General features: G+C 43.5%; 1 protein-coding gene across 1 annotated transcript in view; it reads left to right on the top strand.

Moving 5' to 3' along the window:
- The window catches only part of nid2a (nidogen 2a (osteonidogen)), a 91,008-nt gene that overhangs the window by 39,347 nt on the left and 25,414 nt on the right, over nucleotides 1-26,247 (top strand). Inside the window, exons 9-13 of the mRNA XM_064954240.1 lie at nucleotides 6,074-6,208; nucleotides 17,305-17,433; nucleotides 19,267-19,395; nucleotides 22,374-22,499; nucleotides 22,703-22,948. Of these exons, the coding sequence (XP_064810312.1) occupies nucleotides 6,074-6,208; nucleotides 17,305-17,433; nucleotides 19,267-19,395; nucleotides 22,374-22,499; nucleotides 22,703-22,948 (765 nt within the window). The remainder of the gene's footprint in view (nucleotides 1-6,073; nucleotides 6,209-17,304; nucleotides 17,434-19,266; nucleotides 19,396-22,373; nucleotides 22,500-22,702; nucleotides 22,949-26,247) is intronic.

Raw genomic sequence — 26,247 nt, 5'->3', positions numbered from 1 at the left:
TAAGGAGTGATGTCATGGGAACCAGAGCAGAGACCCGGGAGCGATACCATGTTTCCGATGCCCCAGGAGAGAGCTCCGATCACAGGGAAGGAGGGGGGCTGGAGGACATGGGGGCCAAACCAGCTGTGTGTGGGGGTCTAGCGTTGGGGGGGGGGGGGGGGGCAGCTGGTGCTGTCTGGGAGTTCTTGGGTACAATACATGTAATTACTCTGGCTGAGTGAGTCATGATTGTGGATTGGGATGAACTGACTGTCATGGCTGTGATGGACTGTAGCCCTAAATGGCATCCTATACCCTTATATAGTGCTCTACTTTTGGCCAGGGCCCATGGTGCTCTTCAAATCATCCAGAAATTGTTGAAGTAAAATGCAGCCATTGTCCTTCCTCCTCCCCTCCCAATTCCTTTGCCCGTTCTTACATTTAGTTTGTTTTTAGGGTCACACAAATGCACACACTAACACAAACAATTGAACACAATCACAGTAGGATATTTGATTGTTACCCAGTAATGATTTAATATTGAGATACAAATGGCTGTGTTCGACCTTTATGTACCTTACGTTGATTGTTTTCAGTTAAAATGGTCGAAAAGAAATAAAAGAAATTCAGGCAAGAATTTTGCTAGGACTAACCGGGAATGGAATGAGTGGGGAAGCTGTTATTGGCAGAGAGGTTTGGAACTCTCTTTCTTATTGGCCTATTAACTGACTGGTGATGTCATCAGGCAGGTCAAAACTCCATCCCACCAAAACAAGCCAAAATTTCAGCCGGTCTTTTCAAACAACTCTTACACTAAAGGGGATTATCATAATTTTCACAATTTCACAGTATTATTCCAACCTCCATTGTGTGCGTGTGTGTGTGTGTATATATATATATATATATATATATAAATATAAATAAATCAAACACAGGAAATCACGTTTATGACTGCACTGGTGTCGGCGATTAGGTGAATGGATAAGGCGGAGTCAGGCGCAGGACACAGGTATGAGTAATAATCAGAATTTACTCAATAATATATGCAATGTTCGAACAAGGAAAAACACAAAATCCAGAGCACAAAGAACGAACCCACATGACAATGACAATCACGCACAAAACAGAAAGGGAAGCCAGAGGGTTAAATAAGGAACATTAATTATGGAATGGAAACCAGGTGTGTATAATGAAGACAAAACTAAACGAAAATGAAACATGGATCGGTGGTGACTAGAAAGCCGGTGACGTCGACCACCGAACGCCGCCCGAACAAGGAGAGGGACCAACTTTGGAGGAAGTCGTGACAACTGGGCCTTTAATGTGACTGTGGAAGGATGGAGGGAAAGAGAGAGGGTGGGAAGGAAGGAAGAGTCTCTGAGAATTGAGGAGAGAGAGCGAGAGCGGCAGAATGAGGGGCACGGAAAGAGGGAAGAAGAGCAAGTGAAGAGGACTAAGGAGAAGAGTTAAATGAGAAGGAGAGAGGAATAAAGGCATCAGCGTGCTTCTGTTCGGCTGGCGCATCCCTTATGAAAAAAATATTGCAGTCAGAGTGCAGTATAACTGCAGTACGCTGCAAATACTGTGTCCAAAATAAGTTTTTTTTTTATATATATATTTTGTTGAATTTGACCCCTTTTCTCCCCGATTTCGATCTTGTCTCATCACTGCAACTTCTCAACGTGCTTGGGAGAGGCAAAGGTGGAGTCATGCGTCCTCCGAAACATGACCTACCTAACCGCGCTCCTTAACACCCGGCATGCTTAACCCGGAAGCCAGTTGCACCAGTGTGACGGAGGAAACACATTTCAACTGGCGACCGGGGTCAGCCCGCGGGCACCTGGCCCAACACAAGGAGTCACCAGAGCGCGATGAGCCAAGTAAAGCCCCCCTGGCCAAACCCTCCCCTAACCTGGACGACGCTGGGCCAAGTGTGCGCCTTCCTATGGGACTCCCAGCCACGGCCGGTTGTGGCACAGCCCGGGAATGAACCCGGGTCTGTAGTAATTTTGTACACTGCCGTTATTCTGCAATTACTGTATCCACAATACCACAGTCGACTGCAGTTGCTGCACTTTTACTGCAGTTGTAACTGCAATCTTTTTTTGTAAGGGTTAGCCAAACTGAATGAGTTTGTCATTCATTTTGACGTTTTTGCTGAGGAGATCTTAGACGTTACATCTAACTAAGATTTTTGCTGCAGTATTTATCATTGAAAAAATAGGAAAGTGAGTCATCTCTCGAATGACAACAAAGACTTTATTGAAGAATCCCTACTGTCGACCAATCACCGACGAAGGGGCGCAGACTTTAGCTTGCCTGCAGAAAAAATGTTGTGTGCCCGAACAAAAACGTCACAAAATGTTGTCATAATATGTGCACAAACTATGAAGAGACAGTAAAGAGGGAAGAGTGGGAGGAGTGAAGGGAGAGAGGACAGTACAGAAAATGTTGGTCGAGGGGCCCCTTTGAGGGGCCCCTAAATACTGGGGCCCCTTTGACTCTTTCCCAGGAAAGTTTCTTATTTTAAACACAATGGGGTCCCGTCTTCTCCCTTTAAAATTGAAGATCAGAGAGAACGAGTGTAGTTAACCCCCCTAGCGTGTCTTTAGGAAGCTTGTGTAAGGGACCCCCCTGCTCGTAAACACTGAGAAGAGAGTGAGGGGTGTCTTTTGTTGTGTTTTACTGCCATTTTAAGCGTGTCATGCGAGCCAGGTCAAGTGCTTTGACCCTCAAGGTCGCCCAGAGCGGCTATGGCGGAGCACCAGCTGTGTTAAAATCCTTTGCCTCCAGTATCGACACAGTTAGCCAATGCAGCTACAGTAAAAGTTGTTTTCAAATGGGATTATTATATTGGGCTTTCACATTGTACACATCACCCCATACTGTTGCTCAGAAGCCATTTTATGCTAGAACACTCACTGCTCATCAGTTTGATGTGGAACCATTGTGACTGACTGGGTCTCCCGGGTCTTTTGCTCACCATATCATTGCGTTAGCCCGCCGAGCTTAAGCCTTAACTCGGGTAACTCATCATGCGAGTGTGGTTCACTGAACCATCATCTCCTTTACACCATCATACTCCTACCATAACACAGTAGACATACACTGCATCGTCATACCATGTCAACCCTCCACATTTCTTATAGTCGCATCCAATAATGGTGGGTTTAGACATGTAAAGACTGTGGTTATTTGGCTATACGATTTGGACATTTCATAATTCTTCCCATACACATTCCTATTTCCAACTCGATATTTCTGTGTTCTGAGTCATCTGTGGTTTTGGGGAATCCCTGGCCTGCACTCATCCGGTTACTCATCCAGCTCTTTCTCCCTCTCTATCTCTCTTTATCTCGGTCCCTCTCTTTCTCTCTGTGTGTTTGTCTCTGTCTCTCTCACTGTCTCTCTCTCTCGCTCTCTCTCTCTCTCTCTGTGTGGTAGTCTGGTATTTATTTGCCTTCTCTGCCATGTGGTCCATGGCTGTGTGTGAATGTGTCTTGTCTTACATGGATAATTGTACATAAGGTTGTACAATTAGGCCAGGAATGCTTTTGTTTCTGTCTGGTTTCCAGGGAATCGAGTCGACTTGCCATTCACCATTGGATAGATTAAAGACACAACTCCGGATTTCAATCTTCACATATGATATATACACTCACCGGTCAGTTTATTAGGTACACCACCATGTCCATGAAAATGTATTGCTCCTACAGACAGTGAGTCACATGGCTTGCTATATAAAGCAGGCGGACAGGCATCGAGGCATTCAGTTACTGTTCGATTGAACATTAGAATGCAACTTTTTAAAGTGGTTTAATCATCGGTGCCAGGCGCACCGGATCCAGTATCTCAGAAACGGCCGCCCTCTTGGGCTTTTCAGGCACAACATTGTCTAGGCTTTCCAGACAATGGTGCATACAAACAATAATACGCAAGTATAAACACCATGGGACCACGCAGCCATCATACCGCTCAGGAAGGAGATGCATTCTGTCTCCTAGAGATGAACGTACTTTGGTCGAAAAGTGCAAATCAAACCCTGAACAACAGCAAAGGACCTTGTGAAGATCCTGGAGGAAACAGGTACAAAAGTATCTATATCCACAGTTAAACGAGTCCTATATCGACATAACCTGAAAGGCCGCTCAGCAAGGAAGAAGCCACTGCTCCAAAACCGTCATAAACAAGCCAGACTGGTTTGCAACTGCACATGGGGACAAAGATCAGACTTTTAGGCGAAATGGAGGAAAAAGGGGGAGGCCTGCAACCCGAAGAACACCATCCCAACAATGAAGCACGGGGGTGGCAGCATCATGTTGTGGGGTGCTTTGCTGTAGGAGGGTCTGGTGCACTTCACAAAATAGATGGCATAATGAGGGAGGAAAATCTGGTGGATATATTGAAGCAACCAAAATCTCAAGACATCAGTCAGGAAGTTAAAGCTTGGCCGCAAATGGGTCTTCCAAATGGAGAAGGGCCCCAAGCATACTTCCAAAGTTGTGGCAAAATGGCTTAAGGACAACAAAGTCAAGGTATTGGAGTGGCCATCTCAAAGCCCTGACCTCAATCGCATAGAAAATGTGTGGGCAGAACTGAAAAAGCGTGTGCGAGCGGAGGCCTACAAACCTGACGCAGTTACACCAGCTCTGTCTGGAGGAATGGGCCAAAATTAACCCAACTTGTTATGGGAAGCTTGTGGAAGGCTACCCAAAACATTTGACCCAAGTTAAACAATTTAAAGGCAATGCTACCAAATACTAATTGAGTGTATGTAAACTTCTGACCCACTGGGAATGTGATGAAAGAAATTAAAAGCTGAAAAATAATTCTCTCAACTATTATTCTGACATTTCATATTCTTAAAATAAAGTGGTGAGCCTAACTGACCTAAAACAGGGATTTTTTTACTAGGATTAAATGTCAGTAATTTCTTCCCAAGACCTCAAAAGGGGTTTCCTGGTGTGGTTTAAGCATTGTTGTGGAATAAGGACATCTAATGTTGTTATTTTTTTCTATTAAACAAGTGTGATTTTGATAGTGAAAAAAAAAGTTTTTCTGTGGTTTTTGGTATTACAATGGCGAATACATTTATTCCCCGGTTAAAAATTCTGAGTGGCTGGTTAGATATTTGATCTACCTGCCACAGTGGCTGGTGGACCAAAAAGTTTGTTTTTAGGCCGTGTTCATAAACCATAAACCATGTATATTTAAACATTTGGGGGCACAGAAAAAAAGGAAAAGGGGTAGCTTCTTTAGAAGAGCAATTATTATACCAGTGAATGAATGTCTGATCTTTTGCACGTCATCACTCAAACTTTTGTATCAACATTTTAGCTTTTTATAATATAATAAATTCACAAGTTAAATATTAGTTTCTAGAGCACATGTTCATCAAAAGTAGTTAAAGCATATTGGGCCTATATAAATGCTATATCAATCAATAAAAATAAAAAAATCTTCTGGTGCTCCTGGATTTTATGTTGTGCACCTAACTTTAAGTTGGGATCACCAGTGCTGGGAACACAAATGTTTAATATAGAGCCCTGCCTACGTTTATTGTATTGTATCTACACCAACAATGCGTCATGTGCGTAATGATCATGTGGGGTGAAATATGTATATATTTGAAGACTGGATCACTCAGTCTGCTTGACCAGATGAAGACCCGTGTTGGATCTAAACGTTGTCATTAAAGGTGGTAAATTAGAAGCATTTTCAGTGTGCGGGCCTTTCTGTTCTTAACAAGCAGTATTGACCACAAACAAATGGTACGTGAAGGCACTTTGAATCACATACATTTAAGTTGGTCCCACGTTAATAAACTAACAATTTTAGGCTTGAAGGCTTCATAGTGGCTTTACAAATACATTCTAAGTCGTCATCCGATAGAGGCCACGTGACAAAGCGTGAGCTGTAAGTACGTCTTATAACGCCTTTTTTACATAGTATGAATTTGCTTATAGATCATTTTTTCATAATCTAGGCCATACTAAGGCTTCAAAATATGTTAGTTTTAGGTGGTACCGTAAATCCCAACTGACTTGGTCTGTAACTAAAGATATGCTCCTTGTCTCCTCAATGGAACCGCCAGAACCTATCCAGGTGAACCCGTGCTACTCAGGAACCCATGACTGTGACACCACCGCCCAATGTCTGCCCGGAGAGGGCCAGCAGTACCAGTGCCAGTGTGCCACTGGGTACATGGGCGACGGGCGCAACTGTTATGGTAAGAGAGGGGTACTGTGGATGGGGTGGGTCTTGGGGGATGGAAGTGTTATAAGGAGCAAAGCTTTTGAAAAATAGTTTTATTTTTTGGGGGTGTAGATCAGCTTTAATAATGCAGATAGATTGTAGCTTCCATCATTGTAATTGTCTGCATAATTTCCAATCCCCCATAAACAAATTTGCATATACACTACCGTTTAAAGGTTTGGGGTTACTTAAAAATGTCCTTGTTTATGAAAGAAAAGCATATTCTTTAGTCCATTAAAATAACATCAAATAGATCAGAAATACAGTGTAGACATCGTTAATGTTGTAAATGACTATTGTAGTTGGGAACGGCTGATTTTTTTAAATGGAATATCTACATAGGCGTACAGAGCCCCATTATCAGCAACCATCACTCCTGTGTTCCAATGGCACGTTGTGTTAATCCAAATGTATCACTTTAAAAGGCTAATTGAGCATTAGAAAACCCTTTTGGAAGTATGTTAGCACAACTGAAAACTGTTTTCCTGGTTAAAGAAGCAATTAAACTGGCCTTCTTTAGTCTAGTTGAGTTTCTGGAGCATCAGCATTTGTTGGTTCGATTACAGGTTCAAAATGGCCAGAAACAAAGACCTTTCTTCTGAAACTCGTCAGTCTATTGTTGTTCTGAGAAATTAAGCCTATTCCATGTGAGAAATTGCCAAGAAACAGAAGATCTTGTTCTACTCCCTTCACAGAACAGCGCAAACTGTCTCTAACCAGAATAGAAAGAGGAGTGTGTTCTTTTGCCCATCTTTATCTTGTCTTTATATTGGCCAGTCTGCGATATGGGTTTTTCTTTGCAAGATATGGGTTTTTCTTTGCAACTCTGGCTTGAAGGCCAGCATCCCGGAGTCGTCTCTTCACTGTTGATGTTGAGACTGGAGTTTTGCGGGTACTATTTAATGAAGCTGCCAGTTGAGGACTTGTGACCATTTTATTGGTAAACTATACAGTAATGTAAAAGTTATATATATTTTTGTGATCCAATACGTAATACAAGTACACTTAATTTTGTTGTAATCCAAAGAGGTTAGAAACAATATCTGGATCCTCTATTGAACATTTGGCAGACTATGTTTGAGATTTCACATTTTCATGGGTGCCATATTGATACGAAAAGCTCTATGACAATCACATTGTAGCTACTGACTTTGATGAACTCATGGCTAACTAGGAGCTGCATGGCTAGCTAGGAGCTGACACGAGGGAGTTATCATGAGAGGTCCTGTGCAGTGGAAAGAGATGGGGCAACATTGGGTTGGATAAGAGTAGATGAAATGTACAGTATAAGGCATTGGGGTACAATGTTTCTGGCCAGTAGAGAAGGGAATGTGGGCTCTGGGACTTGAGATGGCATTGTTTAGGGAGTGGAGAGGAATTTCCCTCCATCCCCCTCTCCCACCAAGTGTCTCGCTCTCTCTCTCCTCTTCTGAGTCATCCATCCAGCGAGGAGACAGGGCTGTGACACTGTTTACTCTCAGTGGAGTGTCCTGGATACTCCCTTCTTATGCCTCTCCTCTCTGCTCTCTCCAAAGCCCCCCCGCAGTCCAAGGCTGCATCTGCAGGGAGTGGAGGTAGGGAGGAGAGGAGTGAAGGAGGGAGAGAAGAGAAGAGGAGAGAGGAGGGAGAGGAAGGAGACAGGAGTGGAGAGGAGTTTATTTGAAATTAATTGAGTTAGACAGCAAGGGAGTGCATGTTTCTATAACAATCTTGGTAACCCCCCCCCCCCACCCCACTCTCTGGTTTGTCTCTTGACACGCATGTATGCACGCACACACCTCACCTTCACCTTCACCTATTCCCACCACTCCACTCTACTGCAGAGGAATCTGGAGCTGATTTCCTGGCTGCCGAAGGTCACCTCTCATGTTGGTTGGGTGAGGGGGATCTGACAGTGTGTTATTTCGTCACCTGTTATAATGCCCCTCTCCCTCCCCTCCAGGGCAGGTAACAGGGGGTCCAGCCTCCAATGTCATTAGCCAGATGATCAAAACCAGCTCCCACGCTGCGTTCGCTACGACCACCCTCATCAACTCCCAGCTGCCCTTGGGGCTCCAAGGCCCCATTCTCACGAGGTGTGGCGCGGAGCCTTCACCCACCAGCCTCCCGCTGTCATCACAAACAGCCGTGATTGCAGTGCATAGTTTATATCCCATGTCTCAAGGCGCCATGCACAGAGCCTTCTTTACATTCACCAGGACACCAGTAATGGCTCTTAAACAAATGTCAGACTAATTAATGTTTAGTGTCAACTGTGGGATCCCGGCTCCCCTGTGGAGTGGAGCTTTATAGGACTGGGTTACGTTGTGTTTCTTAGGGCAGGCAGATAATACCAGATACCTGGGTTCAAATACTCTGTCTCTGATTAATTGAGCGTGCCTGGCCTGATGGAAACAATGGAACCGTTCCAAATGTGAACATTTCAAACCCCGCCCATCCAGGCAGACTCAATCAAACATTGAAGTATTTAGAAAGAAAGTAAAGGCTATTTTAAGAAAGGCTAGTTTCTAAGATTAGAAGACATATAGGGCTTGCTTAGCCCAAAAACAGTAGGGAGGTCCAGGGGCATTCTCCCCCGTCCCCAAAAAAACTGACCAAATTTCAACAGCTAAATGCATGAATTTGGTGCACTTTGAGATGAACATTGAGCGATTAGATATTTTTCAAGGTAACTTGCACCTTCCCACCTGCTACATGTTTAGTGTCAAAAGTGGGATCCAGGCTCCCTGTGGTCTCTCTACTCTGGAGCACTCTCTACTCTCGAACACATACATATACAGTGTATTGCCAAAGACCACTCAACAACGTAAAACACAGACTCTGACACGTTCAAACTGATTAAAGAATCCCACAGTACTCTGACACACACACACACAATGTGTAATTAGAATCCATAGAGCAGTTTTAAGTGATAGTCTTACCCCTCTTCTGCCTCTCCCCATCATTTTCTGTGTGTCGTCTGTTGCTGTCTCTCTTGTCTGCCTTCTGTTGCTGTCTTTTAGTACTCTGTGTTGCTGTTTCTTGTCTACCCTCCTCTCTCATCCTGTCCTGGTTGTAAAAAGTGTAAAAGTAAACAATTGTTTTAATAGTAATTTCACAGGCTTATTCACTTCACCAGTAATTTACATGTTTTTGGTGCAAATAAATAGAACTAATTAGAATATATAGCAGAGCTTGAAGTGATACAGTCTACTGTGTGCTCAACACACCTCTGTTCTCTCCCCACCTGTCCTCCTCTGTCACTTTCACTGTGTCTTGTCTGTTGCTGTCAAAATCAAATCGTATTGGTCGCTTACACATATTTTTCAGATGTTATGGCATGTGTAGTGAAATGCTTATTTTTCTAGCAGGATACCTAACAACACACATACAGTGGGGCAAAAAAGTATTTAGTCAGCCACCAATTGTGCAAGTTCTCCCACTTAAAAAGATGAGAGGCCTGTAATTTTCATCATAGGTACACTTCAACTATGACAGACAAAATGAGAAAAAAATCCAGAAAATCACATTGTAGGATTTTTAATTAATTATTTTGCAAATTATGGTGGAAAATAAGTATTTGGTCAATAACAAAAGTTTTCACAGACTGTTGCTGGTATTTTGGCCCATTCCTCCATGCATATCTCCTCTAGAGCAGTGATGTTTCGGGGCTGTTGCTGGGCAACAGTCTTTCAACTCCCTCCAAAGATTTTCTATGGGGTTGAGATCTGGAGACTGGCTAGGCCACTCCAGGACCTTGAAATGCTCCTTACGAAGCCACTCCTTTGTTGCCTGGGCGGTGTGTTTGGGATCATTGTCATGCTGAAAGACCCAGCCACGTTTCATCTTCAATGCCCTTGCTGATGGAAGGAGGTTTTCACTCAAAATCTCACGATACATGGCCCCATTAATTCTTTCCTTTACGCGGATCAGTCGTCCGGGTCCCTTTGCAGAAAACCAGCCCCAAAGCATGATGTTTCCACCACCATGCTTCACAGTAGGTATGTTTTTCATTGGATGCAACTCAGCATTCTTTGTCCTCCAAACACGACGAGTTGAGCTTTTAACAAAAAGTTCTATTTTGGTTTCATCTGACCATATGACATTCTCCCAATCTTCTTCTGGATCATCCAAATGCTTTTTGCAAACTTCAGACGGGCCTGGACATGTACTGGCTTAAGCAGGGGGACATGTATGGCACTGCAGGATTTAAGTCCCTGGCGGCGTAGTGTGTTGCTCATGGTAGGCTTTGTTACTTTGGTCCCAGCTCTCTGCAGGTCATTCACTAAGTCCCCCTGTGTGGTTCTGGGATTTTTGCTCACCGTTCTTGTAATCATTTTGACCCCACGGGGTGAGATCTTGCGTAGAGCCCCAGATCGAGGGAGATTATCAGTGGTCTTGAATGTCTTCTATTTCCTAATAATTGCTCCCACAGTTGATTTCTTCAAACCAAGCTGCTTACCTATTGCAGATTCAGTCTTCCCAGCCTGGTGCAGGTCTACAATTTTGTTTCTGGTGTCCTTTGATAGCTCTTTGGTCTTGGCCATAGTGAAGTTTGGAGTGTGACTGTTTGAGGTTGTGGACAGGTGTCTTTTATACTTTTATATTTTATACTGAAGTTCAAACAGGTGCCATTAATACAGGTTACGAGTGAAGGACAGAGGAGCCCCTTACAGGTCTGTGAGAGCCAGAAATCTTGCTTGTTTGTAGGTGACCAAATACTTATTTTCCACCATAATTTGCAAATAAATTCATTAAAATTCCTACAATGTGATTTTCTGGATTTTTTTTCTCATTTTGTCTGTCATAGTTGAAGTGTACCTATGATGAAAATTACAGGCCTCTGTGATCTTTTTAAGTGGGAGAACTTGCACAATTGGTGGCTGACTAAATACTTTTTTGCCCCACTGTACAGTAAATCCCCAAAAATAAAGAAATATCAGAACAAGAACAAAACTCCCTAGAAAGGCAAAAACCTAGGAAGAAACCTAGAGAGGAACCAGGCTATGAGGGGTGGCCTGTCCTCTTCTGGCTGTGCCGGGTGGAGATTATAGCAGAACATGGCCAAGATGTTCAAATGTTCATAAATGACCAGCATGGTCAAATAATAATACTCACAGTAGTTGTCGAGGGTGCAACAAGTCAGCACCTCAGGAGTAAATGTCAGTTGGCTTTTCATAGCCAATCATTGAGAGTATCTCTACCGCTCCTGCTGTCTCTAGAGAGTTGAAAACAGCAGGTCTGGGACAGGTAGCACGTCCGATGAACAGGTCAGGGCTCCATAGCCGCAGGCAGAACAGTTGAAACTGAAGCAGCTGCACTGCCAGGTGGACTGGGGACAGCAAGGAGTCATCATGCCAGGTAGTCCTGGGGCATGGTCCGAGGGCTCAGGTCCTCCGAGAGAGAAAGAGAGAATTAGAAAGAGCATACTTAAATTCACACAGGACACCGGATAAGACAGGAGGAATACTCCAGATATAACAGACTGACCCTAGCGCCCCGACATAAACTACTGCAGCATAAATACTGGAGGCTGAGACAGGAGGGGTCAGGAGACACTGTGGCCCCACCCGATGATACCCCCGGATAGGGCCAAACAGGCAGGATATAACCCCACCCACTTTGCCAAAGCACAGACCCCACACCACTAGAGGGATATCTTCAACCACCAACTTACCATCCTGAGACAAGGCCGAGTATAGCCCACAAAGATCTCTGCCACGGCACAACCCAAGGGGGGGGAGGCGCCAACCCAGACAGGAAGATCACGTCAGTGACTCAACCCATTCAAGTAACGCACCCCTCCTAGGGACGGCATGGAAGTGCACCGGTAAGCCAGTGAGTCAGCCCCTGTAATGGGTTTAGAGGCAGAGAATCCCAGTGGAGAGAGGGGAACCGGCCAGGCAGAGACAGCAAGGGCAGTTCGTTGCTCCAGAGCCTTTCCGTTCACCTTCACACTCCTGGGCCAGACTACACTCAATCATACAACCCACTGAATAGATGAGTCTTCAGTAAATACTTAAAGGTTGAGACCGAGTCTGTGTCTCTCACATGGGTAGGCAGACCATTCCATAAAAATGGAGCTCTATAGGAGTATTTCTGTCTAAAAATAAAGCCCTTTTGTGGGGAAACCCTCATACGGATTGGCTGAGCCTGGCTCCCCAGTGTGTCAGCCTATGCCCTCCCACGCCCACCCATGTATATAATGGTGGGTATAGACAGTATGGACTCTATATGAATAGGAACGTTGTGTACATTAGCAATGGGATGAGCCTTGACCTGAATACAGTATATACATACGAAGTGGGTAAAACTATGTCAGCACGTTATAAAACATTGCCTTAGGTTCTTGGTTGTTGCCGTCTCCTTTGTTTATTTGGATTTCTGATTTTATTAGGATCGCCGATGGTGACAGCTAGTCTTACTGGGTTCTGACAAAAAAGACATTACAGACAAAATACTTTTTACATACATTAAAAACATTTACATGTAGTGTGGGTCTATGTTCTTCTGTTATGGCCTGTTCTGTTCTTCTGTTGTCTCTCTTCATCATATCCTATTTTTCTGTTGCTGTCTCTGTGTCTTGTCTGGTGTATCTCTCTAAATCACCTATTCTTCTGTTGTGGTCTCTGTCTCTTGTCTGGTGGTGTGTCTCCCTGCATCATATCATACTCTTCTTCTACTCGTGTCGCTTTAGTTTTGCAATCCAAACTGGTCAAGGGGCTACTGGGGTAGCTTAACTTGTTTTGGGCCTGTGTCTGTGTCACCTAAATCATCCTCTCTACCATTTGCCATTGGCTGCTGCTGTTCTAAGTGCTCCACTGGCCTTTACTCATCTCTCCTCCTTGGCTCATCTGAAAGATAGAAAGGTAGAGGTGCAACATGTTATTAGTTAGTTGTAAAGAATGACTGCACTTCCAGATTTGGCCTAATTTTAGATTTAAGAAATGCTAGCGGCCATGACTGAATTCAAATGTGAGTTGGTTTCATTTTACATTTACATTTTACATTTAAGTCATTTAGCAGACGCTCTTATCCAGAGCGACTTACAAATTGGTGAATTCACCTTCTGACATCCAGTGGAACAGCCACTTTACAATAGTGCATCTAAATCATTAAGGGGGGGTGGTGAGAAGGATTACTTATCCTATCCTAGGTATTCCTTGAAGAGGTGGGGTTTCAGGTGTCTCCGGAAGGTGGTGATTGACTCCGCTGTCCTGGCGTCGTGAGGGAGTTTGTTCCACCATTGGGGGGCCAGAGCAGCGAACAGTTTTGACTGGGCTGAGCGGGAACTGTACTTCCTCAATGGTAGGGAGGCGAGCAGGCCAGAGGTGGATGAACGCAGTGCCCTTGCTTGGGTGTTTCGGGTTGTGGTTTGATGTGGGTGTCTCGTGTTCGCAGCTGGGAAGAGTTAGCCCAAAATTATTTAGTCAATTAGCTTCAGTCAACGAGTGTGCGACCTGACTTTGACTTTAGGTAACCTATCTCCGGGGCTAGTTAGGGATCGTCAATAAATTACTAAATGTAAATTAAGCAATTTCATGTACACCTTTTAGTTCTCATTAAATGCTATCAATATTTGCATTTGAATTTCTACAATTTATAGTTGGTTTGAGGTTTTACCCATGGTCCCTAAGGCTATGAAAGGCTATCCAAAGTCAACCCAGATTTACCGCAAGCATTACAATTATCCTATTTACACTTTGTAGTCAATTTTGACAGTAAATTCAATGTTTCTGACTCATATTGATGTCAATATTTTCTAAATTAGAGATTGGTTTTTAGGGGCATTTGCTCTTTAAAGTTACTGTATACTGACACGACCAGGGCAACTCAATTGTAAAGAAAAATTAAAGTGTCCGCATAACAGCCCAACAACTCCAAACGTGACAGATAAGAACCTACATACTGTAATAAGTTATAATTGTCAGTTCTACCAGCTAATGTGAGATTTTTAGATGGCATAACATTTGAGGGCACATCATTTAAGGGCCTATGTATTTTTTATGTTTTCTTCACCTACCATCTGACCACAAAGCTGGCCTTCTTTCCCACTCTATTTCTGGCTGCCCTCCCACTTCCATTCTAAGTTCAAGTTTGTTAATTTGTCATATACACGTGGTATATAGTACCTTCAGGCAGTATTCACACACTGTCATGGATCCCTCCGGTACTGCTGCTCATTCCTTTCACCAGCTCCGGAGGTCTACGTCACCGGCCTTCTAGGTGTCACTGAACTGGATTAATTACCACCAACCCCAGATTGTCTTATCTCATTACGCACACCTGGTTCCAATTCCCCCTGATTAGTATGTGTATATATCTGCCCTCTGTTCCCTATTGTCCTTGTCGGTTATTGTAACCATGTTCATTGGTCCTGGAAGTACCTGTGCTATTATATTGGCTTCCATGATACGTGTTATTGTGCATTTGTTTTACAGGTCTCGTCCCACGTATTATTTAGAAGTTTCCACCTCGCTCTTTTGTTTGGGTGGAAGAAATTAAACCCCCTATTATGTATTCCTTCCCCTGTCTCCAATCATTAGACAACGTGACACACACTGACTTTTTCAAAATTTTGTTGGATTACAACCTGAATTTAAATGATAGTGTTGAACATGATTTATGAATGACTACCTCATCTCTGTACCTCACACATACAATTATATGTATGGTCCCTCAGGTGAGCAGTGAATTTCAAACACAGATTCAACCAAAGACCAGGGAGGTTTTCCAAAGCCTCGCAAGAAGGGCACCTATATGTATTGGTAGATGGGTAAAAATAATAAAAGCAGAAATTGAAAATCCCTTTGGGCATGGTGAAGTTATTAATTACAATCTGAAGGGTGTATCAATACACCCAGTCACCACACAGACACAGGCGTCATTCCTAACTCAGTTGCCGGAAAGGAAATAAACTGCTCAGGGATTTCACCATGACGCCGATGGTGATTTTAAAACAGCTACAGAGTTTAATGGCTGTGATTGGATAAAACTGAGGTTGGATCAACAACATTATAGTTCCTCCACAACACTAACCTAATTGACAGAGTGAACAGAAGTAAGCTTGAACAGAATACACATATTACAAAACATGCATTCGGTTTGCAACAAGGCACTAAAGTAATTCTGCAAAAAATGTGGCAAAGAAATGTATTTTTGTCCTGAATACAAAGTGTTATGTTTGGGGCAAATCCAATGCAACGCGTTACTGGGTAATATTCTCCATATTTTCAAGCATAGTGTTGGCTGCATCATGTTATGTGTATGCTTGTAGTCATTAAGGACTCGGGAGTTTTTCAGGATAAAAATTCAACAGAATGGAGCTAAGTACAGGAAAAATCTGGTTGTCTGCTTTCCACCAGACACTGGGAGATTAATTCACCTTTCAGCAGGACAAGAACCTATAACACAAGGATTTGCTGGAGTTGCTTACCAAGAAGACAAAGGATGTTACTGAGTGGCCGGGTTAGTTTTGACTTAAATCGTCTTGAAGTCTATGGCTAAACCTGAAAATGGTTGTGTCTAACAATGATCAACAACCAATTTCACAGAGGTTGAAGAATTTGTCAAATTCAGTGGAGACGTAACCAATAAGACTCACACCTGAAATCACTGCCAAAGGTGCTTCTACAAAGTATTGATTCAGAGGTGAGATTAAATTAAATATTTAATTTTCAATAAATTTGCAAACATTCTAAAACATGTTTTCACTTTGTAATTATGATGTATTGTGTTTAGATGGCTGAGAAAAAAAGATTTCATAAATGTTGAATTCAGTTTGTAACAAGAAAGTGTGGAATAAGTCAATGAATACTTTCTCTAGGCACTGGAGTACACAGTGCATTGAAATGGTTACTTGCAGGATAACCTTTCGACAATGCAATCACAACAGAAAAAGTAAGTAGCAAAGTGAATAAAAAGAGTAATACAAAAAAAGCTAAATTAAATCATTTCAACAATATAAAAACAGTGTTTTTGTTGCAAATAGTTACATAGCTTATATCGAAATAAGACACGAGCCAAGCATGCTTACCTGTAGAATGGCGTTATAAGACCTCTGATTCATTTAGTTTGTTTTACCACGTCAACATTGCTCATTTTAAACGGGGTTAAATATAATGCTGTAGTAAAATTCAGCTTCAGTCCACAGGTGGGCACTGTGTCACTGAAGATATGTGCTTCAGTCAGAAAAACATTCTCTCTTATATTCAGTCTCAGCTAGCTAGCGAGTGGCTAGCCAGCCAAGCTAGCTAAAGAAGCGAAACACATTAAATACACTCGCTGTAAATAAACTTTTTCTAATATCATGACTTAACATCCTTAGCTTGCCCATTCAATAAATATACTATTAAATAACTCTGACACCCAATAGTTTAAGGATCCCGAGTGCTAACTCTAGCTTATTAGCATTAGCCAACCTTTATGCTGAGGGAGACTAACTAGTTAGCTTCCACCAACCCTGCGCAAACCTCAGGCTAACTGCTGCTGCTACTGCACTATAACTTTCTCCACCTCATTCACTGATACCTCAAGCTGCTCAACCTGAACTCTTTCGGATGAAGTTCTGAATATCCATATTTGCTCTTTAATATGCTGCAGCCTCTGATTGCCTGACAGGCATTTTGCTGAGTGATGAACTTGACATCTCACCGGTGCTGTGGGGAGGGTTCAAGGGACGTGAGCGGTCCACTGTGTTGTAATATCTCGACCAATCACAGCAGGCACTGCGTCTTTCCATGGGCTTCTTGCAGTACCTGGTACTGCCTAGCACAGAATATTGTATTGTTTCTTTTTGTCCTAAAAGTTTTGCTCTAAGCAGCTGAGTATAAACATGTTTTTATACTGCATAGGGCAAGTGATGTGTGGTTATGGAAACTTATATCAGACTGAAATGTACAAAATTAAATAGGTTTGGGGCTTGATCGAAAACATCCGGGGCTGAAGCCTCAGAAGCCCAGGCCTAATGACACCACTGAACCTAAGTCTGATCTCAGTAGTGGAAACGGACAGAGAATCTACTCAAACTGATGGTCTGATGATACTATAACTGTGACATAAGAGTTCTGTTTTCTCTCTCTTCTCCCTCAGATGTGGATGAGTGCGTTGAGGGTCTCAGCCTGTGTGGTGCCCATGCCCAGTGTGTCAACCTACCAGGGAGTCATCGCTGCCAATGCCAGAGCGGCTACAAGTTTGGCTTTGATGGGCGTACCTGTATAGGTAATTGATCTGGACTATTGGAAACCTGCCAAACAGGTGGTGATTCAGTCTGTTTTTGAATGTGACGATGAAGTCAGAATTGCGGGGAGTTCCAGTGTTTAGGGGAAGCGGCGCTGAATACTCGGTCCCCTGTGGTGAAGTCTTATTTTTGGGATGGTAAGTAGTCCAGAGTCAGTGGAGCGGAGACAGCGGGAGGGGATGTGTGTATGGAGGAGGTGGCAAGGTCATGGAGGGCCTTGTAGGATCTTGTAGGTGATGTGGAATTTGACAGGAAGCTAATGAAGTTGGTGCAGAGTGGGGGTTATGCATTCCCAGGGTTTGGTGTGTGTGAGGACCCCTGGCAGTGGAGTTCTGGATGTACTGGAGCCTATTACAGGCTTTGCTGATCACCAGTAGTCCAGACATGATGTGACAAAGGCATGTATGAGGGACTCCGCTACTGGGTCCGTGAGGGATGGTCGGAGTCGGGAGATGTTACAGAGGTGGAAAAAGGAGGAATTGGTGATGTATTTGATGTAAGGCTCGAAGGAGAGAGTGGGGTCCAGGATGACACCCACTTTTTTGATGAGAGCCTTGGGAGGCTCCAGCATGACCTCAGTTTTATTGCTGTTGAGTTTGAGTAGATTAGATGTCATCCAGTTTTTTATATCCTGGAGATGAGAAGTGGGTTTGGTGTGGATGTAAATCTGGGTGTCATCCGCATAGCAGTGGAAGTTGAGACCATGGCGGCAGAAGATCTGGCCCAGGGGAAGAATGTAGCTCGCTGTGTTTATTAAAAATCCCATTGCACTTATCGTATAAGCAGAGGTGTTAACCCCGGTGTCATAGCGAAATTCCCAACCTGGCCCCATTCCATTATGGCCACCTAATCATCCCCCTCATTCCAAGTTGGCATATATAACTCCTCACCTCTCCACCTGATAGCTGATGTGTGGTGAGAGTTCCGGGACAAAAATGGTCGCTGTGCATCATCTCGGTGGGCGTTCCACATTGGTGGCGGATGAGGTGATTTTCCCCCTACTATGTAAAGTGCTTTGAGTACCTAAGTTGGTAGAAAAGCTCAGTATAAATCCAATCAGTTATTATAAGGCTGGGGGAGAGGAGTGTGTCACAGTGAGACACAAGCTCCTCGGCAGAGGATAGAAGGATGAGGGCTGTTGTGTGTCTGAAGCCTGTTTCTGAGAGACTTTATGTTCCTGTGTGTAATGGTCCGATTTTGCCTCAACTTGGTTAGGGGGAAAGGCACATTAAAGAGGATGGCAAAGTCTTTGTAGTTACACATAGCCTGGTGGTTTAGCTTGATTAAGCACTGTTAAGTCATTTGGCTGCTGCCAGTTTTCTGTTAAGCACATCAGGTCAATATCTTTATCGATGATAGCACCATGAACCAGCAGTGAGTATACTGTTCAGCAGAGCAAACTAACTGGTGTTGTAGGGGTGGATGAGGGGTCAAGGGATGTGAGAGATCCATTGTGTTGTGAAATCTCGACCAATCACAGCACACGCCACCTCACTCCAGGGGCTTCTTGCAGTACCTGGTACTGCCTAGCGCAGCATATTGTATTGTTTCTTTTGGTCATAAAAATGTGTCAGTAAAACAATGTTTTAATACTGCACAGGACAAGTGATGTGTGGTTATGGAAACTCATATTAATCTGAAATATAAAAAAGGTTTGGAGTTTGATCAAAAACATCCGGTGCTGAAGCCTCGGAAGCCCAGGCCTAATGACACCACTGAACCCAAGAGAACCACAGAGAATCTACTCAAACTAATGGTCTGATGATACTATAACTGTGACATAAGAGTTCTGTTTTCTCTCTCTTCTCTCTCAGATGTGGATGAGTGCGTTGAGGGCATTGGCCTGTGTGGTGCCAATGCCCATTGTGTCAACCTGCCAGGGAGCCATCGCTGCCAATGCCAGAGTGGTTACGAGTTTGGCTTTGACGGACGTACCTGTATAGGTGATTGATCTGTACTATTGTAACTTATACTGAACTGCAGACTATCTGGGTATTGCTTTCAATTCACCATTGCTGCCTGCAATCCCTTAAATATTATGCTTGCACAGTACATTCCCCAGATAAGATCTCTATCTTGTCCTTGTCTTCATTTTTACTGAGGAAATTATTCATTGTAACCACACTATCACCTACAGTTGACTAGCAAATCAATAGCATTCATTAATTTAAATAATAATAATATATTGGAGAGAAAAAAACATAACAAGAAATTGAACAAGTTCAAATTGAAAAGACACTTAGCTTTGCTAGAGCCGAGTTAAGTCTGTTTTTGAAAGTGGCGATAAAGTCAGAATTGTGTGGTGGCTGGGGGGAGATAGTTCCAGAGTTTAGGGGAAGCTGCGCTAAATGCCCACTCCCCTGTGGTGTACAGTCTTATTTTTGGTGTGGTGAGTAGTCCAGAGTCAGAGGAGCGGAGACAGCTGGAGAGGATGTTTGTGTGGAGGAGGTCGGAGGGGTATGAGGGGGAAAGGCCATGGAGGGCCGTGTAGGAGGAGTAGGATCTTGAATGTGATGCGGAAGTTGACCGGGAGCCAATGAAGGTGGTGCAGAGTGGGGGTGGAGTTCTGGGTTTGTGTGTGTGTGAGGACCCTTGCAGTGGAGTTCTGGATGTACTGGAGCCGCTCCAAGGCTTTGCTGGACAACTTGAATAGGATTCCATTGCAGTGGTCCAGATATGATGTGACAAAGGCATGTATGAGGGGCTTCGCTACTGGGTCCGTGAGGTGGTCGGAGTCAGGAGATGTTCCGGAGGTGGAAATGTCTCCAATCAGAATATAAAGAGGAGTGGGAGGCCCTGGTGCACAACTGAGCAAGAGGACAAGTGCATTAGTGTCTAGTTTGTGAAACAGACACTTCACAAGTCCTCAACTGGCAGCGTCAATAAATAGTAGCTGCCAAACACCAGTCTGAACATCAACAGTGAAGAGGCGACTCCGGGATGCTGGCCTTCTAGGTTCCTCTGTCCAGTGTCTGTGTTCTTTTGCCCGTCTTAAGTTTTTCTTTTTATTGGCCAGTCTGAGATATGGCTTTTTCCTTGCAACTCTGCCGAGAAGGCTAGCACCCCGGAGTCGCCTCTTCACTGTTGATGTTGAGACTGGTGTTTCTCAAACTAAACACTCTAATGTACATGTCCTCTTGCTCAGTTGTGCACTGGGGCATCCCACTCCTCTTTCTATTCTGGTTGATCTAGTTTGCGCTGTTCTGTGCAGGGAGTAGTACACAGCGTTGTACGAGATCTTCAGTTTCTTGGCAATTTCTTGCATGGAATAGCCTTCATTTCTCAGAACAAGAACAGACTGACAAGTTTCAGAAAAAAGGTCTTTGTTTCTGGCCATTTTGAGCCTGTCATCAAACCCACAAATGATGATGCTCTTGATCAGTGGTTCTCAACCCTGGTCCTCGTGACCCAAAGGGGTGCACATTTGTGTTTTTTCCCTAGCACTACACAACTGATTTAAATCATCAAAGCGTGAAAAGGAGTTGTTGATTTGAATCAGGTGTGTAGTGCTAGGGCAAAAACAAAAATGTGCACCCCCTTTGGGTCCCCAGGACCAGGGTTGAGAACCACTGCTCTAGATACTCAACTCGTCTAAAGAAGGCCATTTTTTATTGCTTCTTTAATTAGAACAACTGTTTTTAGCTGTGGTTTTCTATTGATCAATTAGCCTTTTAAAATGATAAACTTGGTTGCTGATAATGGGCCTATGTAGATATTCCATTAAAAATCTGCCGTTTCCAGCTACAATAGTCATTTACAACATTAACCATGTCTACACTGTATTTCTTATCAATTTGATGTTATTTGAATGGACAAAAAAATGTGCTTTTCTTTCAAAAACAAGGACATTTCTAAGTGAGCCCAAACGTTTGAACGGTAGTGTAAATCCAATCAATTATTAGAAAGCTGGCCGAGAGCAGTGTGTTATAAGAGTACATGGCCAGTAAGAACAGATTGTTCTTCTAGATCTTCAAATGTTCATAGATTCCCAGCAGGGTGAAATAATAATCAAAGTGGTTGTGTGTGGGGAAACTGCACATGTTGTGTGATGTTGATACGATCCAGGAGAGACAGGAACTTGATAGCAAAGGCATACCTGTTGGAAGGACTTTAATCTTTAAGTCTATATGACGGATAACAGCAAGCCGCCCACCCTGATCCACAGAGCAAGGTTTTTATAGTTACACATATTCTGGTGATGTAGCTTGATTAAGCACCATAAAGTCATTTGGCTTCTGCCAGGTTTCCGTGAAGCACATCATGTCAATATCTTTATCCATGATGTGTATGTATTTTCTGCACAAGAACCTATGTCTGTAGGCCCTCTGACAAACAATATCCAGGTCGCGGTGCATCCGTAGGGAAAACACAGTTTTAAAACTGGCAGTTAGTAAAAAGAGATGCTAACACTTGGCAACCAAGACTCAGCAGCCAAAAGGTCAAACTATTAGCAAGAAATCCTATTAAGACAAAAAAATCACAATGATCAACGGTAGTTAGCAAACAAGAGGCAGCCAAAGCGCAGGTTACTCACAAAATTAAAAGGGAGTCCCATGTATTATTACTACTATTGGTTCAATGTTAATTCAGTTTAGTTATCATTATTGTAGCAGTAGAGGAGGAAAAGCAAGGCAAGTAAATGTGTAGTTATGTACCAGTTTATAAGCCTGGCTAGCGTGGCTACTAAGTTAGGGAATTTGCCTCCAGGCCGCTTAACACCACCTTCTATTTAACCCCTTCCTCCCTTTCTCCTCTCCTGATGTTGGCCATAGAACTGGAATCACTAGAGTGGACATTCAAGTTAAGGCTCTATAGTGGGTGAAAGACCCCTCCCACCAGATCCCAGTTCTATGATATTGTCCACTTGGCCTCATTTCTCATGTTTGGTGATTGAATCTACAGTATGCTTGTTGTGCCACAGACTTGGACGAGTGCCGCTCTCAGCCCTGTCATCCCCAGGCCACCTGCTCCAACACTCTGGGCTCCTTCCAGTGCCAGTGTCAATATGATTTCCAAGGAGACGGCTTCCAGTGTGTCCCTAGCAATGGTGATGCTCATTTAAACTTAGACTTCAAAGCAAACTAGATTAGCTTTTGTGCCACACTGTCTCAAAATCTTAAAATGTGCACTCGGACTAGTAGTTAGTGGCACTGTCTTCCAACAAGCTTTGAGTCACCATAGATATGGGACTTAGGCTAGTTGTACTGAATCTTGTCTCAGGTCTTGTTTGCCATGTGTCATGGTTCTCAGGGCATCCGGAGCGCCCTAAGACACAGTGTGAGCAGCACAGAGACAGCCTGCAGGGTGGGCTGTCTCCCCGAGGGCCTCGGCCTGCTCCGGGGGCCTTTGTCCCCCAGTGTGATGAGCAGGGTCAGTACAGAGCCCTGCAGTGCCATGGCTCCACAGGACACTGCTGGTGTGTGGACAGTAGGGGGCAGGAGAGAGCAGGGACCAGGACTTTGCCAAGAACTCCCCCCACCAACTGCGACAGACCAGGTGAGACCTGCTCAGACACAGCATATCACATGCACACACATACTGAACACACTTTTAAAAGAGATAGCACTTAAAAAATATATAATGTTGAGCAAATTTTTCGATTTCACACAAAGTTGAAAATATTGATAATAGCCTCTCTCTGATGTAAAACATTTTACACCATTTCACATTTTTTCTCTGATGAAAAAGGCAATATGATCAAGCGCGGAACACTGTGGTGTGTAGAGACTAGAAGAAGTGTATGGTCTTTTTACACTAAGGAAATCTGTGAAGTAAGATCTGCCTTACTTCAATGTCAGATTTGCTGTGTGTAAAAAGGCTCAATGTTCATCTGGATCTTACGTCCCCAGTATGATCTATTGTCAGTTTGTTGTGTTAAACTGTTATGTTATCCCATCAAGTTTGTCTTTTGGTAAACCTAAACTCTTCTGACCCCCATCTTTTGACTGTCGATATTTCTGACTGACCGTCTCAACTCAGGTATATGTAGCACAAAATTTGAAATTGCGTTTTTTACATTGGTTAAAAGTAGAGTTAGAAAATGCTATATCATACACTACAGTTGAGGAACAATGGGAAAGTAAATATGCTTTGAAAGTTGATAAACTTGCTGCCTCACTTTTGAGAAAATGACCCTTGAATGTTTTTGTAAACCTACTGGAGAGCTCTTATTTGTCTACACCCATTCAGCATTGTTCACACCCTCTTAAGCCTTAGCCCCACTTAGCCCCACCCTTCTCTTTAAGGATTGACATGTGAGGCCATGTACTAAACAACCAAAGATTTCAAGACGAAAGGCTGGTTTATATTACATCTATCGACAGTTGGCCCAGTGACATCATGGACATTCTATTGTCATCCGACATCAAACTTGTCATTGTCGTTATGAAAAAGTATAAACACAAAAACTACAGTCTGCATGATATCAGCAGCCTGGTGGTCCAAAATAGCTAGTGTATTTTAACACCAATAAACTAATCCGTTTAAAAATGAATTTAGTATATGTCAATCTAGCAAACCAGGAAACTAAAAGCAACTTTCTAAACAATGTTTTGGTTCATTTCTAGCTTGTTAGCTAATGCTAAGTTAGCTGGCTTGCCAGTTCAAATAATAAACATATCATATAGCTGACATCTTCACTTTAGCAAATTTGTATTCATTATTACAGGAAAATAAACTCACAACATGATCATTATTTACAAGGTAATGGCGAGCCAATTATAGAAAATAGTTTACCGTTGTGAGTGTGACAAAATAGAAGCAGGGCATTCTACCGGAGAATATTAGAACTTGGACATTGTCTTGTTGGCCGAAAGTTATATCCTAATTTCACTTTGGTGCAGGTCATTTTGTTCTTCACAATACCATCTCTGGTAAACACATACATAGAAGGTGTAGTAAAATGGTTACTTGCATAGTGAAGTCTTTTGTTTAGACATGTAGCTAGCTAAACTATGAACCATAATCACAACTCATAATGTTAATACCCTGCATGAATCTGCAGGTAGCTAACCAACCAGGTTCAATGTCTGCTAGTTAGCTAACATAAGGCTATAACTAGCAATGCAAATGGCTCTGAGATCCGAATAATATTACTACACAGATCATACATGTAACATTAGCTAGCTAGCTAACAGTACGCTTTAACTTGAAATGAGAACGACTTTCTGGCTAAATGAAATGTATAATATCTGAAAATGTAGCTAGCTAGACTATCTTACCCGTGGATGGACGCTTCTCCTTCTTTGTCACGTATGCCATGGTTGCCCTTAGTTTGAAGATGTAATCCGGAGACAGGTGTTTTATAAAACAGACTTCTGTGTGTCCTCTTTGACTCCCTCTGCATATGTGCAATCAAATGCCATAATTTTCTCCATTTCGTTAGCTATCATACTCTAATTCCACCGGGCATTCGACTGATTTCAAAACTCGGTCCTCCAGAAAGTGGAGAGTAACACTTTTGCAATTCTACTACGTGATATTTTTTTTAAAGCTGCGTTAGAAAGGATTACTTACACATCCTGACCAGCTCATGTTATAGACATAACATGGCAGACCAATCCAAACTCATCTCTCGGCATGTCCAGCCCATCAAATCAAATCAATTTATATAGCCCTTCTTACATCAGCTGATATCTCAAAGTGCTGTACAGAAACCCAGCCTAAAACCCCAAACAGCAAGCAATGCAGGTGTAGAAGCACAGTGGCTGGGAAAAACTCCCTAGAAAGGCCAAAACCTAGGAAAAAACCTAGAGAGGAACCAGGCTATGAGGGGTGGCCAGTCCTCTTCTGGCTGTGCCAGTTGGAGATTATAACAGAACATGGCCAAGATGTTCACATGTTCATAAATGACCAGCATGGTCAAATAATAATTATCACAGTAGTTGTAGAGGGTGCAACAAGTCAGCACCTCAGGAGTAAATGTCAGTTGGCTTTTCATAGCAGATCATTGAGAGTATCTCTACCGCTCCTGCTGTCTCTAGAGAGACAGGTAGCACATCCTGTGAACAGGTCAGGGTTCCATAGCCGCAGGCAGAACAGTTGAAACTGGAGCAGCAGCACGGCGTCATCATGTCAGGTAGTCCTGAGGCATGGTCCTAGGGCTCAGGTCCTCCGAGAGAGAGAAAGAAAGAGGGAATTAGAGAGAGCATACTTAAATTCACACAGGACACGGGATAAGACAGGAGAAATACTCCAGATATAACAGACTGACCCTAGCGCCCCGACACAAACTACTGCAGCATAAATACTGGAGGCTGGACAGGAGGGGTCAGGAGACACTGTGGCCCCATCCGATGATACCCCCGGACAGGGCCAAACAGGCAGGATATAACCCCACCCACTTTGCCAAAGCACAGCCCCCACACCACTAGAGGGATATCTTCAACCACCAACTTACCATCCTGAGACAAGGCCGAGTATAGCCCACAAAGATCTCCGCCACGGCACAACCCAAGGAGGGCGCCAACCCAGACAGGAAGATCACGTCAGTGACTCAACCCACTCAAGTAATGCACCCCTCCTAGGGACGGCATGGAAGAGCACCGGTAAGCCAGTGACTCAGCCCCTGTAATAGGGTTAGAGGCAGAGAATCTTCGTGGAGAGAGGGGAACCGGCCAGGCAGAGACAGCAAGGGTGGTTCGTTGCTCCAGAGCCTTTCCATTCAACTTCACACTCCTGGGCCAGACTACACTCAATCATACGACCCACTGAAGAGATGAGTCTTTAGTAAAGACTTAAAGGTTGAAACTGAGTCTCCGTTTCTCACATGGGTAGGCAGCCCATTCCTTAAAAAT

This window comes from Oncorhynchus masou, chromosome 32 (assembly GCF_036934945.1).
Source record: "Oncorhynchus masou masou isolate Uvic2021 chromosome 32, UVic_Omas_1.1, whole genome shotgun sequence".
NCBI classification, from domain to species: Eukaryota; Metazoa; Chordata; class Actinopteri; order Salmoniformes; family Salmonidae; genus Oncorhynchus; species Oncorhynchus masou.
Note: the sequence above shows the minus strand (reverse complement) of the source record. Positions and strands in the feature narration are given on the sequence as shown.